Raw genomic sequence first — 18,739 nt, 5'->3', positions numbered from 1 at the left:
ACAGTATCAGAGTGGTAGTAAAATCTATCTGGACATTTGATTGGCACTTGCTATTACATTTTAAGATGCACATATCCTTTGACCTTCTTTTGTTAATGTATCATAAGAAAATTCTTGTATATATGAGCAAGGCAAAATCGGCCACAGTATTATTTAATGCATTGTTTGTCATTGTGAAAAATTGGTAGAATGTAAATACAGGGGGAAATGTTGAGTAAAAATCATGGTGAGTTCATCCTGCTGGAATAACATATGACAATCAGAGAGCAAACCAGATAGCTGGGAACTAGTACTGAAAGAGATGAAAGCAAATTGCAGAATTCTGGGTCTGGCATACTCCTGTCTTTCAGTACATTCCAACCATATGAACATGTGGGGCAGTGCAGAGTATAACCTCCCAGGATGAGCACCCCTTAACTGCCAATGTCATCACTGGACATTAGGGGAAAATATCAATATTTAGATTTCCACATTGATTAAATATCTTCATAAAGAATCATGATTTTTGAAATGATTTTGCTTTGGAAAATAATGGTCTGCTCCATTTCCCCCTTGAAAAAAACACTTGGAAACTTTAATTCAGCAAAGATTTGTGAGGGAACGTTGGGAAGAGGACTTCCCCAAGAAGTGGATGTGGACCCCCAGAGTCAGGGGACAGAAGCTGATAAGAGGGTCTGCAGCAGGGCCCATGCTCCCATGAATGAAGAATCTTTCCTATCTCGCTTTAAAAAAATAACATTAGAAATTGATTTTGAATTTGATGAAAAGTGTATACCACCATCGAGGACATCAGTGGATTTAATCACCTGGCGTCCATTTTCCTTCTCTTGGTTCTGGTATCCTCCTGTCACCCTGGGAAGTCACCCCTTTCCTTTTCTCTCACCCAATATGTTTATGATAGAGTTGACTTCACCTCTGATTCCAGGAGTGGGCAGGTGGCTAAACCAGGCCAGTTGGAGCACTACTTTCCTCCAGCTGTGTTGATATCATCCAACCAGTGACAGTTTGGGAGCTGTGCGGGAGGCAAGCTGGCAAGGGACAGAGGGGGGAGCTGGGGCAAGAAGGCAGATCTCAGGGAACCAAATGCTGGATCCAGCCTTGCCTGAAGACAGAAACTACCTCTGTACCTTGTAGTTACACAGACCCAGAAATTCTCCCTTTGGCTTAAACCAAGATGGTTTTTGTTGTTGCTGTTGTTGTTGATTTGTTCCTTTTTTCACTTGCAATAGCAAAGTATTCACTATTATTGAATTGAGGTACCACAGTTTTGTGTATTACTTAATTTTCTTGCTAAGGGAATTGGCTCTTAGCTAAGAAACCACCAACCGTATGGTATAAAGGAGACAAATGAGAGTTTTTGTGGGTAAATCACCAAAGCGGGAGAGAAGAGTTTACAAGGGATAGCTGGAGCAAAGGGCAAAACCTTGAGAAGAGGCACTGGGGACTGCCCTTCCTAGACAATGCTCCTCAAACTGGCCCTGAATTGTAAAGCCAGTTCACCAGGGGGATGCGACTGTCATCTGATTCTCCTTTATTTAGTCAGCAAACTTGGAATCATTCAGCTACTTTCACCCTATACATGGACTGCTGAAGCTGCTAGTTTGCTTTAATACTTGCCAGGTCCTGTAATTACTTCTTTCCAAACCCTCCAGCTGGCTCCCTCTCAGTCAGAGATGAAGCCACAGCCTTTCAGTGGCCTAAAAAGTCCTACGTGGTCCAGCCTGCATCTTTTCTGGCTTCATAACTTCCCATTTGCAGTACCACTTTTCCTAGTTGGACTGAGACACACAGGGCTCCTTGCCCTTTATGAAACATTGGGATATATTTAAGAAAATTTGTCACAAATTTGTGTGTGAAAGCCATGGGAGAAAATGAAGAAGACCTAAAAATGCAGAGATAGATCACATGCATGTTCTTCAGTCATGTCTGCTGAGAAAAATTGATACTGTTTAGGGCTCAATATCCCCCAAACTCATCTGTAGAGTCCATCAAAATGCCAGCAAATGTTTTTGTAGAAATTGATGACCTGATTTCTTAAACAAATATTTTCTTTCTTTATTTCACTGCATCGAGTCTTATTTGGGGAATGTGAAAACTTCACTGTGTCACACAGGATCTTTTGTTGCAGTGCACAGACACTCCAGTCGCAATGCCCAGTCTCAGTAGTTGCTCCACTGCACGTAGGATCTTAGTTCTCTGACCAGAGATCAAAGCAATGTCCCCTGCATTGTGAGGCAGATTCTTTTTTAAAAATATTCATTTTTTGTTTGTTTATGTAATTTTGGCTGGGCTGGGTCTTTGCTGCTGCACACATGGGGTTTTTCTATTTGTGGTGAGTAGGGGCTACGCTCTAGTTGCAGCAGATAAGCTTATCATTGCAATGACTTCTCTTGTTGCAGAGCACAGGCTCCAGGCGCTCTGGCTTCAGTAGTTGCAGCTGGCAGGCTCTAGAGCACAGGCTCAGGGGTTGTGGTGCTTAGGCTTAGTCGCCTTGCACCTTGTGGGCTCTTCCTGGAGCAGGGGTTGAACCTGTGTCCCCTGCATTGGCAAGTAGAGTCTCAACTACTGGACAACCAGAGAAATCCCTGATGAGCTGATACTGAAATTTATGTGAGAACAGAAGCCTGACAATAGCCCAAACAATTGTGGCTCTGCACAAAGTGAAAAGACTAATACAGCCTAATTTCATAACTTACTCTACATGTCCAGTACTGGAGCTGCAGATTCATGGGACAGGACTGACAGTCCAGAAGCATTTCCAGACATATATATGTGGTTAGTGGATATTCGGCAGAGGAGTCTAGATAATTCAATGGAGGTGGGATAGTCTTTTGTTGAACAAATGGTTGTGGAATATCCGTATGTGGAAAAACAAACCTCCATTTCCTTGTGTACTTACCTTTAGACATTCACAAAGATTATGTTCAAATGCTCAGAGCTCTACAGGCAAAAGCTAAAAGGATAAAAAATTAAGGACTCAGATGAGAACTTTGTGACCTTTTAGTAGGCAAGTCTTTCATGTATGAAATCAATATCAGTAAGTATGTAAAACAATACAAATAATATGAACCCGGACTTCATGAATCAAAAATATCAGTCAGATTATATCACTACTCTGTTGATAATTGTATGAGTTTCCTAGGGCTTCCATCATAAAGTACCACAAAGGAGACGCCTTCAGACAAGAGCAATTTATTCTCTCACATTTCAGGAGGCCAGGAGTCTGAGACTGTGATGTTGGCAGGGCTGATTCCTTCTGATGGCACCGAGGGAGTCAGTTCCAGGCCTCTCTCATAGCTTCTGGTGGTGGCCTGCAGCGCCTGGCCTTCTCTGCCTTGTAGATGCTTCACTCCAACTCTTCCTCTGTCTTCACACAGCCTTTTTGTGTGTGTGTTCACATGGCTTTCTTATAAATGTAACAGTCATTGGATTATGTCCACTGTAATGCTGTGTGACCTCAACTAATTATAACTGCAAAACCCTAATTCCAAATCAAGTCAGTCCAAAGGCTCCAGGGGTTGGGACTTCAAAATCTTTTATATTTTTTTTCTGAGGGACACAATTCAACGCACAGGACCCTCCACCACCTCCCACTTCACTGTGAGCACAAGCCCTCAGCATGTCCCCTGAGGCCTCCACATCCACTCCCTGTCAGCTCTCGGCCCCCCGTCTTGCTGCTCTTCTCTTCACCCACTCTGTTCCAGCCACAGTGTTCTCCTCATGCTCCCAAACCTCCCTCAAGTCCTCACTCAGTCTCTGCTTCAAAACAAAGCTGACCCCAACCACCCAGTTGAAAATGGAAAACCACTTCTCCAAGTTCCCCCTCTCCTTTCTCTTGTTGCACTTCCTACCAGAGTTCTCACCATCTTCCCATAGGTTACACAGTGTAGTTGTTTTTTGGTTTCTTTTTTTCACATTTTTTAATTTATTTTTTTTATTGAAGGATAATTGCTTTATAGAATTTTGTTGTTTTCTGTCAAACCCTTACATGAATCAGCCATAGGTAGACATATATCCCCTCCCTTTTGAACTTCCCTCCCATCTCCCTTCTCATCCCACCCATCTAGGTTAATACAGAGCCCCTGTTTGAGTTTCCTGAGCCATACAGCAAATTCCCATTGGCTATCTATTTTTCACATGGTTATATACGTTTCCGTGTTATTCTTTCCATACATCTGACCCTCTCCTCCCCTCTCCCCATGTCCAAAACTCTAATCTCTATCTGTTTCTCAATTGCTGCCCTGTAAATAAATTGTTCAGTACCATTTTTTTAGATCCCATATATACACACACACACACACACACACACACACACACACACATATATATATATGTTAAAATATGATATTTCTCTTTCTCTTTCTGACTTACTTCACTCTATATAATAGGTTCTAGGTTCATCCAAATTAGAATTAGAACTGACTCAAAGGCATTCCTTTTTACTGCTGACTAATATTCCATTATGTATGTTTACCACAATTTCTTTATCCATTTGATGGACATCTAGGTTCCTTCCATGTTCTAGCTATTGTAAATGGTTGTAATGAATGATGGGATACATGAGTCTTTTTCAATTTTGGTTTCTTCAGGGTATATGCCTAGGAGTGGGATTGCCGGGTCATATGGTGGTTTTATTCCTAGTTTTTAAAAGAATCTCCATACTGTCTTCCATAGTAGCTATATCAATTACAACAATGCAAGAGTGTTTGCTTTTCTCCACACTCTCTCCAGCATTTATTGTCTGTAGCCTTTTTGATGATGGCCGTTCTGACTGGTGTGAGGTGATATCTCACTGTAGTGTTGATTTGCATTTCTCTAATAATGAGTGATGTTGAGCATCTTTTCATGTGTTTATTAGGCACCTGTATGTCTTTGGAGAAATGTCTGTTAAGGTCTTTTTTCCAACTTTTTGATTGGGTTGTTTGTTTTTTTGGTATTGAGTTGTATGAGCTGCTTGTATATTTTGTAAATTAATCCTTTGTCAGTTGTTTCATTTGTTATTATTTTCTCCCACTTTGAGGGGTGTCTTTTCAACTTGCTTAGTGTTTCCTTTGCTGTGCAAAAACATTTAAGTTTAATCAGGTCCCACTTGTTTACTTTTGTTTTTATTTCCATTACTCTAGTAGGTGGATCTTGCTTTGATGTATGTCATCGAGTGTTCTGCTTATGTTTCCCTCTAAGAGTTTTATAGTTTCTGGTCTTACATTTAGGTCTTTAATACATTTTGAGTTTATCTTTGTGTGTGGTGTTAGGAAGTGTTCTAATTTCATTCTTTTACATGTAGCCATCAAGTTTTCCCAGCACCATTTATTGAAGAGGCTGTCTTTGCCCCATTGTATATTCTTACCTCCCTTGCAAAAAATAAGGTACCCATAGGTGCACGGGCTTATTTCTTGGCTTTCTATTTTGTTCCATTGGTCTATATTTCTGTTTTTGTGCCAGTACCGTACTGTCTTAATGACTGTGTGTTTGTAGTATAATCTGAAGTCAGGAAGGTTGATTCCACCAACTCCATTGCTTTCTCAAGACTGCTTTGGCTACTTGGGGTCTTTTGTGTTTCCATATGAGTTGTGAAATTTTTTGTTCTAGTTCTGTGAATAATGTCATTCATAATTTGATAGGGATTGCATTGAATCTGTAGACTGTGTTTGGTAGTATAGCAATTTTCACAATATGGATTCTTCCTACCCAGGAAACATCTGTTTCTATCATCTTTGATTTCTTTCATTAGTGTCTTATAATTTTCTGTGTGCACTTCTTTTGTCTCCTTAGGTAAGTTTATTCCTAGGTATTTCTTTCTGTTTCAATGATGAATGAGATTGATTCTTTAATTTCTCTTTCTAATTTTCTATTGCTAGTATATAGAAATGCAAGTGATTTCTGTGTATTGATTTTGTATCTTGCTACTTTGCTAAATTCACTGATTAGCTCTAGTAATTTTCTGATACTGTCTTTAGGGTTTTCTGTGTACAGTATCATATCATCAGCAAACAGCGATAGCTTTACTTCTTCTTTTCCAATATGAATTCCTTTTATTTCTTTTTCTTCTCTGATTGCTGTCACTAGGACTTCCAAAACTATGTTGAATAATATTGGTGAAAGTGAACATCCTTGTCTTGTTCCTCATCTTAGGGAGAATGCTTTCAGTTTTTCACCATTGAGAATAATGTTTGCTTTAAGCTTATAATATATAGCCTTTACTATGTTATGGTAGGTTCATTCTATGCCCATTTTTTGAAGAATTTTCATCATAAATGGGTGCTGAATTTTGTCAAAGGCTTTTTCTACATCTATTGAGATTATCATATTGGTTTTCTTTTTTGAATTTTTATTTTATTTTATTTACTTTACAACATTGTATGGTTTTTATCTTTCAATTTGTTAATGTGGTGTATCACATTGATTGATTTGCATATTTTGAAGAATCCTTGCAACCCTAGAATAAACCCAAGTTGATCATAGTTTATGAGCTTTTTGATGTGTTGCTGAAATCTGTTTGCTAAAATTTTGTTGAGGATTTTTGCATCTATGTTCATCAGTGATATTGGCCTATACATTTATTTTTTGTGCTGTGCCTTCCAGGGGACGTGTGTCCCTGTCCAGGCTATCTATGGTGGCAGCAAGGACTGTCTTATTCTCATTCCATTTAGGCTGCCACAGATCAGGTGTTTCACTCCCAGCGTTAAACGTTTCTCCTCTGACTCAGATAATTGCCCTGATGTGGGGATCGGGCCCATGCATCAGTTCCCCCACCCACTGAGAGCAGTTCTAATCCTACTAACACTCTTGTTTTTCCCCCTAGCTCTTTCATCCAACTGAGTTTTGCGTGGTTCTATATATACTCTTTACTGCTGGTCAGGTACTCCTGTCTGTTCTCAGTTGGTGTTCTTCATGCACTTCGTATTCTGAAGGTGTATTCCTGATATATCCATGGAGAGAGATGTACTCCATGTCCACCTACTCCTCCACCATCTGGTTATCCCTCATTTTTTTTTCATCTCTTGACAGTCTCTCCTGACTAGCCTGTAACCTACATGGAGACCTAGAATGGTGTCCAGCAAAAATGTTGTGTGAGTTATAGCTACTATAGAAAATTTAAGACAATATCCTTGTGAGCATGGAGTGGAGAAGTACTTCTAAGCATTGTTTTCAGTCCATGACAGATTAATATCAAGAATATACTGATATTTTTCATATCCTGCTGATGATCAAGAAGATAACTGCAATTGTAATTTGTAGAAATTGGCAAGGATACAAATAGGCTAGTTATAGAAGAGGAAACCCGTAAAGGCCACAGGATATGGTAGGAGTGGAGATGGGTGCAGCCATAGCAGAGAGCAGCCAGGCATGATCCAGTGAAGCTTGCACATCCCTGAACTCCAGCATTTCTGCTCCTGGGAAACTGTGACCAGTCCCCTCAGTGGGAGTTTATGAGGGTGTCCTCATGGTGTCATCTGTGGAGGCATGAGTCAGAGCCACCTAGATGCCCCACTGACTCTCCTTCTGCCCTAAAGTCAGACCCTCAGATGAGTCTGTTTAATTCATGAGTTTCCACTTGTGTATGGATGACAGCAGAAGTCAACATGCTAGACCCTTGCTCGGTGCGTTCTTTGGGCTTTCGTCACACATGTCTGACCAGAGTGTCCACACGTACTCTACATACCCATGTGAATCTGCTTCTGCCTTAATATGATTTTCTCCAGGGATTATGGTGAACCCCATTAATATCTGCTAAACCAACAACTAAAACTGTAAAAATGACTGTTCGTGGCTCCCGCTTTGTAGCACCCACAGGGGAACCTGGGATAGAGAGCTCAGTTAGTTGTCTGTAAGTGACTAAGAGGCTTTACTTCCCATTTGGCTTTTGTACAGGTTCCCTAGTCCATCTCTGCACTGCTTTTTAGTCAGAGAAGCTGGCCTGCTCTCTTCTCCTGCTGTTGATTTTATTTATTTATTTTTGCATGTGCTGGGTCTTCCTTGCTGCGCACAGGCTTTCTCTAGTTGTAGGGAATGTGGGCTACTCTCTAGTTGCTGGGCACCAGCTTCTCATTGTGGTGGCTTCTCTTATATTGCAGAACATGGGCTCGAGAGCACAGGCTCAGTAGGTGTGGGGCATGGGCTCAGTTGCTCCATGGCATGTTGGATCTTCCCTGACCAGGCATTGAAGCAGTGTCCCTTGCATTGACAGGTGGATTCCTGTCCACTGAACCCCCAGGGAAGTCCTCATCATGTTTTATCTTGCTTTGTCCTGAATTGTAGCCACTTCTCTAACCTCTGCTTTCTTCTGGATTAAAAGTATATGTGTATATCTATGTGTGGGCACAATCATGTCTGAGTCTTGGTGACCCACAGTCTATAGCCTACAAGGCTCCTCTGTCCACGGAATTTTCCAGGCAAGAATACTAGAGTGACTTCCCATTTCCTTCTCCAGGGGATCTTCACCACCAGGGATGGAACCTGTCTGTTGCATCCCTTGCTTTGGCAGGCAGATTCTTTACCACTATCACCACCTGTCTTTCGAAAGCCCAAAAGAAAGTGTGTGGCTTTATAAATTGGACCACCTGAATCATTTCCTCTACAAGGAGTTCACTGACACCATCCACTCACGCCTGCTGCCGGTCCTCTCCCACTCCTTTCAAACAGGTCCAGCTTAGCATCTGCAACCTTTGACACATACCCTTTGACATGTGTTTCAACCCAAATATCAGCTTTATTACTGATGAATCTGATTGGAAACAACGTGGCCTGGGCAGCTTTTGTTGTTGTTTAGTCACCCAGTCCTGTGTGACTCTTTGTGACCCCATGGATTGCAGCATGCCAGGCCTCCCTGTCCCTCACCATCTTCTGAAGTTCGCCCAAGTTCATGTTCATTGCATTCCTGATGCCGTCCAGCCATCTCATCCCCTGACACCCTCTTCTCCTATGCCCTCAAACTTTCCCAGTATCAGGGACTTTTCCAGTGAGTCAACTGTTCCCATAAATGACCAAAATATTGGAGCTTCTGATTCAGCATCCATCCTTCCAGTGAATATTCAGGGTTGATTTCCTTTAAAATTAACTGGTTTGATCTTCCTGCTGTCCATGGGACTTTCAAGAGTCCTCTCCAGCACCACAGCTAGAAGGCACAGATTCTTTGGTGCTCTGACTTCTTTACAGCCCAACTCTCACAACCATATGTAATCACTTGGAAGACCATAGCCTTGACTCTATGAATCTTTGTTGCAGAGTGATGTCTCTGCTTTTCAACACCCTGTCTAGTTTTGTCATCACTTTCCTGCCAAGAAGCAATCATCCTGTAATTTCATGGCTGTACTCACCATCCATGGTGATTTTGAAGCCCAAGAAGAGGAAATCTGTCACTACTTCCACATTTTCCCCTTCTATTTGCCATGCAGTAATGGGGCCAGATGCCATGATCTTTGTTTTTTAAATATTTAGTCTTAAGTCAGCTCTTTCACACTCCTCCTTCACCCTCATCAAGAGGCTCTTTAGTTCCTCTTCACTTTCTGCCATTAGAGTGGTATCATCCATGTATCTGAGGTTGTTGATGTTTCTCCCACCTATCTTGATCCTTGCTTGTAACTCATTCAGCCTGGGATTTCTCAAGATGTGTTCAGCATATAGATTAAACAAACAGGGTGACAGAAGACAGCCCTGTCATACTCCTTTCTCAATCTTGACCTATCAGTTGTTCTATATAGGGTTGTTTCCTTTTGACCCGCACCCAGGATTCTCAGGAGACAAGTAGTATGGTCTGCTATTTCCATCTCTCTAAGAGCTTTCCATAATTTTTTCATTGTCCACACAGTCAAAGGCTTTAGCCTAGTCGAGGAACAGTATGAGATGATTTTCTGAACTTCACTTGATTTCTATATAATCCAGCAATTTTTGGCAATTTGATGTCCAGTTCCTCTTCCTTTTCTAAACCCAGCTTGGACATCTGGAATTTCTTGGTTTGCACAATGTTGAAGCCTAGTATGCAAGATTTTAAGCATGACCTTACTAGCATGGGAGATGAGTGCAACTGTCTGATGGTTAACACATTCTTTGGTACTAACTACCCTTCTTGGCAATTGGGATGAGGATCGATCTTTTCCAGTCCCGTGGTCTTCCAGATTTGCTGACATAATGAATGCAAATCCTTGATGGCATCTTCCTTTAGGGATTTGCCAAGTTCTGCTGGAATTTCATCACATCCACTAGCTTTTTTAACATCAGTGCTTCTTGGGCAGCTGAACAAAGTCAATTTGCTGACCTCCCCCAGATGGATACCTGGGCATGGCCGCCCTGGGGGAAACATGGGCTCCAAGGACTGACCCACTTGCCCAGGCTGCTGCCTCCCACTGTCAGGTTCATTCCCTGTCACACTCTGATATGTGTGACAGACCCATTTTCTTTCACACAGTCTCTCACATTTACTTTCTCATACTGAGTCAGATTATCTGTCAGATACACTCTTTCTATAATATTCCTGCATCACTCTATAATGCTTTGTCCATCACACATATTCTCTCTCACACCTTATCTCTCTTAGAATGTATCTCTGACACTCTGCTGCACACTCCCTCTGTCTTGGTTTCTGCATCTTAGTCTCTTCTCATGACATTCTGTCCTATAAATTTCTGTCCCAATCACACATTCACTCTGTCACACTCACTCAAAAGCATTCGCCTGTCATGGTGGTAAACTCTCTGTGAAACTCACTCTATCACACACTCTCTTTCCTTCATAGTTCTGTCACTGTGTCACTCAAATTATTTGTCACTGTCATTATCATTATCCTTTGCAGATCTCACCATTCAGACCCAACTTCAGTCCAGTGCCTGATGGAGCACTGCAGTCATCATTGTTTTGAGACATGCAGAAACCAAAATGCACAAAACTTTTATCCACTGGTGTTGGTGAAAGAGTGGGTGTGTGTGATTTGTTTGGAGGAGACCTGCATCACGGGAGACAGGACACCGACATGGCCGTACTGTCTGAAAACTGACATGATGGATGAACACATGGAAAGCAGCTGAAACAGCGCATGGACCATAGGAAGTGCTAGCTATCACTCCGGTCAAACAGCACAGGTATAGATGTGGAGTAGGCAGAGGGGGGCTGTTGGTGGGTCGTGTGGCTTGGTCCCTTGCCCTCGACTGGCATCTTAGTCTAGTGAGACCCTTCTGTGGCATATGTTGGAGAAATCAAAGTTGCATTGTGGAACTAGCTTTAGGACTTGAGCCTGGAAAGCTGTCACATGCGTCTCAGTGGCGTCTCTGTGGACACTTGGCAGGGTCCATTCCATGCCGTCTGGGCGAGCACTGGAGGGGCCCGAGTGTGCAGGAGCATTGGGGGCACCTGAAAGGTGCGTGGCTTTGTGAGGGAGCCAAGTCCCTCCAGCCCCACGGGGTTTCCATAGCGGCCCATGGGTAGCTGGGCAGGCTGGGCAGTAACCAATCCGGTGTGAGGAGGCGCCCTGAGGCGTGTCTGCACAGGCGCACTTTTACCGTCCTTACGCAGAAGGGGAGGGACTTCCTGAGGAGCTCAGTCTTTCCGCCCATTGTGGTGGCATCTAAGGGCATCGTGCGGCAGCCATGCAGGCATCGGGTAGTGGCGCTGGTGGTGCTGAAGGTGAGGGCCCGGGCCGCAGTGGTTACCGGGCCCCATTACGCCGCCGGGGTGGGCCTGGCAGAGAAAGAGCGCTGATGGAAGCTGCTAGAGCTCGTCCCCGGGGTGAGCGGGCACCAGATGCCCCAGGACCTGGTGGAGATGTAGCACCTGTGGCTGTAAGGCCTAGACGTGGAGAGGTGGTGCTGTATCCTTTTCATGGAGCCTCTCTGGGCACGGTCAGTGGTATGGTGGTGGGAAACATGCCGGCAGCCTGAGGAAGGGATAGAAGGGAGCAAGGGGGTGATCCGGGGCAGCAGGACTGGGCAGCCTGGAAGGAAAGGAGATTGTCAAGGACTGAAGAGCCTGGAGGGTGGGGAAGATGGACCAAAGGGTTACGGAGGCAGCTCAGGGTGGTCTCAGGTTGTGGTTGGAAGCATGGGCATCCTGGGGTAAAAACGGGCCTCTGAGGTGTGAGGAAGCCTGAGATAGCAGCAAATTCTGTAATGGATGGTGCCTTAACCGTGTCTCTCCCAGCACACTCAGAGTGCCTTTCCAATCCCCACTGGAGGTATACTTGGCTCGCAGATCTCTGCTCCCAGATATCCAACGCCACCAAGGAATTATTCGAAAGGAATTTTTAGTGAATGGCAGTGACCTGATTGTGTCAGTTCCAGATGAGTTTGCCTTGGGGAGTGGGGGGTAGGCGGCGGGTGCTGTGGTGTCAGCTCCCTCTTAAGAGTGCTATGATGGACACTGAGGGGCTTGGTGTAAGGAGGGGGGCTGGTACCCTGGACCTACAGGAACAAACTCCCCTTTAACCTGATTTTCCCCACTTTTAGTAGATGGACTGCTGACGACCTTGCTTTCATCCGACTTTCCATCAACCCGTTCCTCGATCAGCTTTTCGTGGTGATTGATAACATTCGGAGCCTTGCGACCCCACCTCCCCAAAGCCTAGGCTGAGGAAAGGGGCTGAAGCCTAACCTTGTGTCTTCTACTCGGCAAAGCATAGGGAATTCATACTCGAGTCATTGCCATTTTGTTGTTTGAGTCTAAGTTTTTGCCTGTAGTGGCCTTTGGTCTCTCTTGGTTCACTTGTTTTGTTTCCCTGCTGCTTGAGGAGTGGGATGCTTCAGTGTTTATTATAGCAGAAAATAAAGCTAAGTTACTTTATGTGCCCCAGTTTCTTTTCAGCTAATGCGCTTCTAGATTAAAAAAAAAAAAAAAACTTTTTATATTTGTTCTCGTGTTAGAGGGAAGGTTCTGAAATTCATATATTCCAGTAGGACAAGGTAATTCAAAGCTAATTAGGAAAATAAAAATACAGCCCTATGTTCAGCACTAAATACGGTCAACATTAAACTATTTTCTAGTTGTACTTGGGCATTAAATTTATAAAAGCATGTAATATTCATTTAAGTCGCTCCGTCGTGTTCAACTCTTTGGGACCCCATGGACTGCAGCACGTCAGGCCTCCCTGTCCATCACCACATCCCTGAGCCTGCTCAAACTCATGTCCATTGAGTTGGTGATGCCATCCAACCATCTCATCCTCAGTCATCCCCTCTTGTCTTCTATCAAGTTTAGGATTAAAGATTTTCCTGATTTTTTAAATTTAATATACTACCTTTTCCACTTCCTAAAAGCTCTTCAAAAATGTGTTATTGAATAGATATGCAGCTGCTGCTGCTGCTGCTAAGTCACGTCAGTCGTGTCCAACTCTGTGCAACCCCACAGATGGCAGCCCACCAGGCTCCCCCATCCCTGGGATTCTCCAAGCAGGAATACTGGAGTGGGTTGCTATTTCCTTCTCCAGTGCATGAAAGTGAAAAGTGAAAGGAAGTCGCTCAGTTGTGTCCGACTCTTAGTGACCCCATGGACTGCAGCCCACCAGGCTCCTCCGCCCATGGGATTTGCCAGGCAGGAGTACTGGAGTGGGTTGCCATTGCCTTCTCCATTGAATAGATATAAGCTGCATCATAATGTAATTATTGGGGACTTCCCAAGCAGTCCAGTGGTTAAGACTTTGCACTTCTGGTGCAAGGGCTGTAGGTTCAATTCCTGGTAGTGGAACTAAGATCCCACATGCCATGTGGCATGGCCAAAAAATTAAAATTGGGTTATTAAATAAAAACAACAGCAATAATAATGTAATTATTGAACATTTAAGTTGTTTACAATTTTTTCATTACTGTGGTTAATAATTCAGTGGAATTCCTGTATATAATTCTTTCCAGTAATGGTTATTTCCTTAAAGTTTTAATATATTCCAAAAGTTAGAAATATTGACCTAAATGATTCTTTCTCTATTTCTTTTTTAAGACTCTTGATCACAGGGAATTCTGTCTTGGTCCAGTGGTCAGGACTCCAGGTTTCCACTGCAGGAGGCATGGCTTTGGTCCCATGGTGGGGAACTAAGATCCTACAAGCCATGAGATGCAACAAAACAAAAGACAGAGAGAAAACAGACTCTCTCCAAAAAAAAAAGACTTGATCACAATTTCTTTTCAGAAAATATACCTGCTACCAGATTTCTAGTTGCCCAACATCTTTGTCACAACTGGCTTGATTCCCTACTAAAATAAAAAACTTAGTTTGTATGAGGAGACAAAACATCTAGGCACACTAAAATAAAAATTTTGTGGCCGACTGTACTTATTTCAAGTCAGTGAAGAAAAGTGCTGGGACAATTAGTTAACTGATTGCATGTGGGGAGTTAGCTCTCTCTTCATATATCTTTTATCCTATAATCTTGCTAAATTTGATTAGTTCTTGTCAATATTTTGTAGATTCCATTTGATTTTCTGCATAGGTAATCATGTTGTCTGCAGATAGTTTTACTTTTTCCTTTCCAATTGAGATGCCTTTTATCAGTTGATTTCTCTCCTCATAATGGTTTGGATATTTCTCATTCTTGGCATACTCTTTTCCTTGGGTGCTGGGTGTATTTTTCCCTAGGTGTATTCCACAACTTTTAAAAATGTAATGTTATTTACTCACTTAGAAACACTTTGATCCTGTTGAGTCTTGCCTTAAGGGTTGATCAGTGGGAGTTTGAGACAAGATCCCTCTGAGTACTGTATATGATGTCAGCTGAATGACAAGTTTCTGCTATGGCTCCAGCAGACTCTCTGGAGAGAGAGGCTCTCTCTCGTGCAGGGTTCTCTCCTCCCTCTGCCACCCTTTCCTCTCTGGCCTGCCACCTGCCAGCTCCAACAGCCTCTGCTCTGCAATCCCCCCTCAACACCCAGGGGGCCGGCAGGACATGGCCTTGGCAGTCTGTGTAGACAGCAAGCTGTGGCAGCTGCACAGCTCGTCTCTTCCATGTCTCAGCTCCTAGAGATCACTGCTTATCCTCCCTGGCCTGATGCCCAGTTTTTTCACAGCCTGAGCTTCATATATTTTGGCCGGTTTTAAGGAGATCTTTGAGGTCGGTGTCAGGGCAGAGCCACTCCTGTTCTTCCATACGCATGAAGAGAGTCTGCCATGACAGAACTCAGAGAGCTCTGCCCCTGTGGGCTGGAGGGAGGCAGGTGCTGCTGCCAGGGATGATGGCAATGATGCTGGGGGTGATGGTAATGGACTTATCTCACCTGTCAGCACCCAGCACCTCTAGTGGTTACAGTGATCCTTCCTTTCAAAATGTAAGCCAGATATGTCTCCCCTGTTCAGTTCCCTTCACTGGCTTTATTCTCATTCAGAATATAAGCCAGAGGTCCTTATAATGACCAGAAAGGCCCCACATTCTCATCTATGAATCCCCATTACCTCTGTACCTCCTCTGCTGTGCTCACTCTTGCTCACTCCATGCTGACCACACTGGCTGCTTGGCTGCACCCTCAACATTCCAGGTTTTCTGAGGGATTAGTGCTTTTGCATAGTCTGTTCTCCCTGCCTTGACTTAATTCTCAAATATAGCTCCTGGCCACCTCCGTCATCTCCGAGGCTGCTCAGGTCTCATCTTCTCACCTGCCTTCCTCCTGCGGCCGCCGTCCCCATAGCCCCGTGGGCAGTCAATCCTCTTCATGCTGTTCTTTCCCACACCACTCATCCCCTTCTATAATACAGTATAATTTAAAAATTTGTTTTACTTCCTGCCTCTTCCCAATAGAGAGAACCACTATTCTAACTTCTATCACCATAGAGTATGAAAACGAATTAAAAGTCATATTGAAGAACAAAAAAAGTGGAAATATTTAAAATTTCAAGACATATAAAACAATTAGGTTGTGTTCTTTTACATGAAAGTAAACAGAGACTAAAACTCACTGAAATAAGAGGTTTTGACCATGACACAAAGACCATGAGAACACAGTGCTGGACAGAAGTGAAATGAAGGGACACGTCCCATGGATTTCCCTGCCTTCCCCACGGAGGTCTCCCAGGAAGCGATGTCTGTGTGTGGTTCCAGAGTGGAGTCGGGTTCACGATTGGCCTTGTGGAGTTCCAGTGACTGGCAGCCTTTATTGGAAAGGACACCCTGTCCCTTAGGCTCTCCAATGCCCCATCTGCCATCAGTGAGGTGCCCATGTGGGAGGGGTCTGTGTCTCAGCTCTGCTCTCCCCCATCAGGCCCCCTGCTCCAGCCTGCACAGTGCCACTCTGTCTCAGAAAATAAAAATTAAATTTATAAAAACAAATGGCACAATTAAAGAAATTATAATAAATGCAATTTAAGATCAAAGAAAATAAAGTAGAAAGCTGGAAACTTAGGGAGGTGCCTGGTGGACTAAGAGGCCAGAGCTCAAGGGGCCTGGGCTCAGAGACTTTCAGGTTAGGTTTCCTGGCCCTTGCTTCTCAGGTTAGCCTTGTAGGCCAACATACCCTTCTTTGGATTGGGGCCTTGGTCTGGAGTGTCAGGAAAAACCATTTGTGGTAATCAGCCCGGTCCTTGACTAGGGTGAGGAAGTTCACGTGGCTTCCCCTCCTTTCTCTCAGCACCAGGATTCCCCTTGGCTGTAGAGTCTGTGCCTTTGGCCTGGTTCCCCCAAACCCGAGCCCCAGCTACTCTGGTTGTCTCTGCCTTACGTCATGGCCTAGAGACTCTGCTGACCCGGCACCCAGGGCAGCTGGGAGCACCAGCCGTGGGGAAAGAGAAGTGAGGGCACAAGAGACCCCTGCTGTGGGGAGGCAGGCTGGGTGCTGTTGCCTTTTAATGTCAGTACCAAAGAACACCTTATCTGTGGTATCTGGCAGGGCTGTTGATTTTACTGTCAACTACTGATGCTAGTTTCTGAACCAGAAAAAAGACGTTGTTTGGGTGACCAGAAACAGTGCTTGTTCCAGCCACCTGTTGAACTGCTTGCAGTGAAGTAACATGGATGTGGGGCATTCCATGTGAGTCAGGTTAGGCCTGTTGTACTTGAAAACAGCAAGAAAGTCTATTTTCAACACTCAGCCTTCAAAACGTGTTCCAAGTTTTTATCAGAGGTCATTACTTAAAACAAGAAGACACTTAGGTCATGATTGTTCCTTATGACCTTTATTACTGCCAGAAATGAAATAGTAAAAACACCATGAGTTTTTCAAAATGGCATGATTTTGTCCCATTCACAGGCTCCAGGGTTTAGGACTTGAACATCTTTTTCGGGGAGACACAATCCAACCCACAGCCACCCTCCACCACCTCCCACTTCACTCTGAGCACAAGCCCTCAGCATGTGCCCTGAGGCCTCCACATCCAGTCCCTGTCAGCTCTTGGCCCCCTGTCCTGCTGCTCTCCTCTTCACCCACTCTGCTCCGGCCACACTGGTCTCCTCACGCTCCCAAACCTCCCTCAAGTCTTCACTCCGTCTGCTTCACAACGAAGCCAACCCCAACCACCCAGTTGAAAATGGAAAACCACTCCTCTCTAAGTGCTACCTCTCTTTTCTCCTGCTGCACTTCTGGCCAGACATCTCAACACCTTTCCACAGGTTACATTGTGCAGTTTTTTTCTCATTTCTTGACAGTCTCTTCCAGCTGGACTGGAACCTCCACGGAGGCCTGGAAAGGTGTCCAGCAAAAACTGTTCCAGGGGGCCGAGAGCTGACAGGGACTGGATGTGGAGGCCTCAGGGCCCATGCTGAGGGCTTGTGCTCAGAGTGAAGTGGGAGGTGGTGGAGGGTGGCTATAGAAACTGTTGGAGAAGGCAATGGCACCCCACTCCAGTACTCTTGCCTGGAAGATCCCATGGGCGGAGGAGCCTGGTAGGCTGCAGTCCATGGGGTCACTAAGAGTCAGACACAACTGAGCAACTTCACTTTCTCTTTTCACTTTCAAGCATTGGAGAAGGAAATGGCAACCCACTCTAGTGTTCTTGCCTGGAGAATCCCGGGGACGAGGGAGCCTGGTGGGCTCCCGTCTATGGGGTCGCACAGAGTCGGACACGACTGAAGTGACTTAGCAGCATAGAAACTGTAAGAAAATATCCTTGTGAGCTAGGAGTGGGGAAGTACTTCTAAACATTGTTTTAAGCCCATAACAGGTTAAATCAAGAATGTACTAATATATTCAATATCCTGCTGAGCATCAAGAATATAACTACAATTCTGATTTGTGGAAATGGGCAAAGGATACAAATATGCTAGTTACAGAAGAGAAAACCCACAAGGGTCACAGAATATGGTAGGAGTGGAGATGGGCGCAGTGTGCCAGGGAGCAGCCTGACAAGACTGAATCCAGTGAAGCCTGCACATCCCTGAACTCCAGCATTTCTGCTCCTGGGAAACTGTGACCAGTCCCCTCAGTGGGGATATACAAAGGTGTCCTCATGGTGTTGCCTGTGGAGGCGGGAGTCAGAGCCACCTAAACGACCCACTGCCTCTCCTTCTGCTCTAATGTCAGACCCTCAGGTGGGCCTGGTTAATTCATGAGCTTCCACTTGTGGTATGGAGGACAGCAGAAGCCAACACACTAGACCCTTGCTTGGTACGTTCTTCGTTCTTTGGGCTTTCCTGACACATGTCTGACCAGAGTGTCCACACCTACTGTACGTACCCATGTGACTCTGGTTCTGCCCTGACATGTTTTTCTCCAGGGATGACGGCAAAAATCTATTAATATCTGCTAAAACTACAACTAAAACTGCAACAGCGTCTGCTCATGGCTCCCCATTTATAGCACCGACAAGGGAGCCTGGGACAAAGAGCTCATTTAGTTGTCTG

At 44.4% G+C, this 18,739-nt stretch overlaps 1 protein-coding gene across 1 annotated transcript; it reads left to right on the top strand.

Annotated features, from left to right (window-relative positions):
* The first annotated feature begins 11,456 nt into the window (after positions 1-11,456).
* LOC101903859 (EKC/KEOPS complex subunit LAGE3-like) lies at positions 11,457-12,981 on the top strand. Its single transcript, XM_005227732.4, has 3 exons — positions 11,457-11,800; positions 12,130-12,258; positions 12,435-12,981. Exons 1-3 carry the CDS (start codon positions 11,580-11,582, stop codon positions 12,556-12,558), a joined length of 474 nt encoding a protein of 157 aa, XP_005227789.1. The 5' UTR covers positions 11,457-11,579; the 3' UTR covers positions 12,559-12,981.
* The last annotated feature ends 5,758 nt before the right edge of the window (positions 12,982-18,739 follow it).

The sequence above is a fragment of the Bos taurus genome, chromosome X (assembly GCF_002263795.3).
Source record: "Bos taurus isolate L1 Dominette 01449 registration number 42190680 breed Hereford chromosome X, ARS-UCD2.0, whole genome shotgun sequence".
In the NCBI taxonomy this organism is placed as follows: domain Eukaryota; kingdom Metazoa; phylum Chordata; class Mammalia; order Artiodactyla; family Bovidae; genus Bos; species Bos taurus.
Note: the sequence above shows the minus strand (reverse complement) of the source record. Positions and strands in the feature narration are given on the sequence as shown.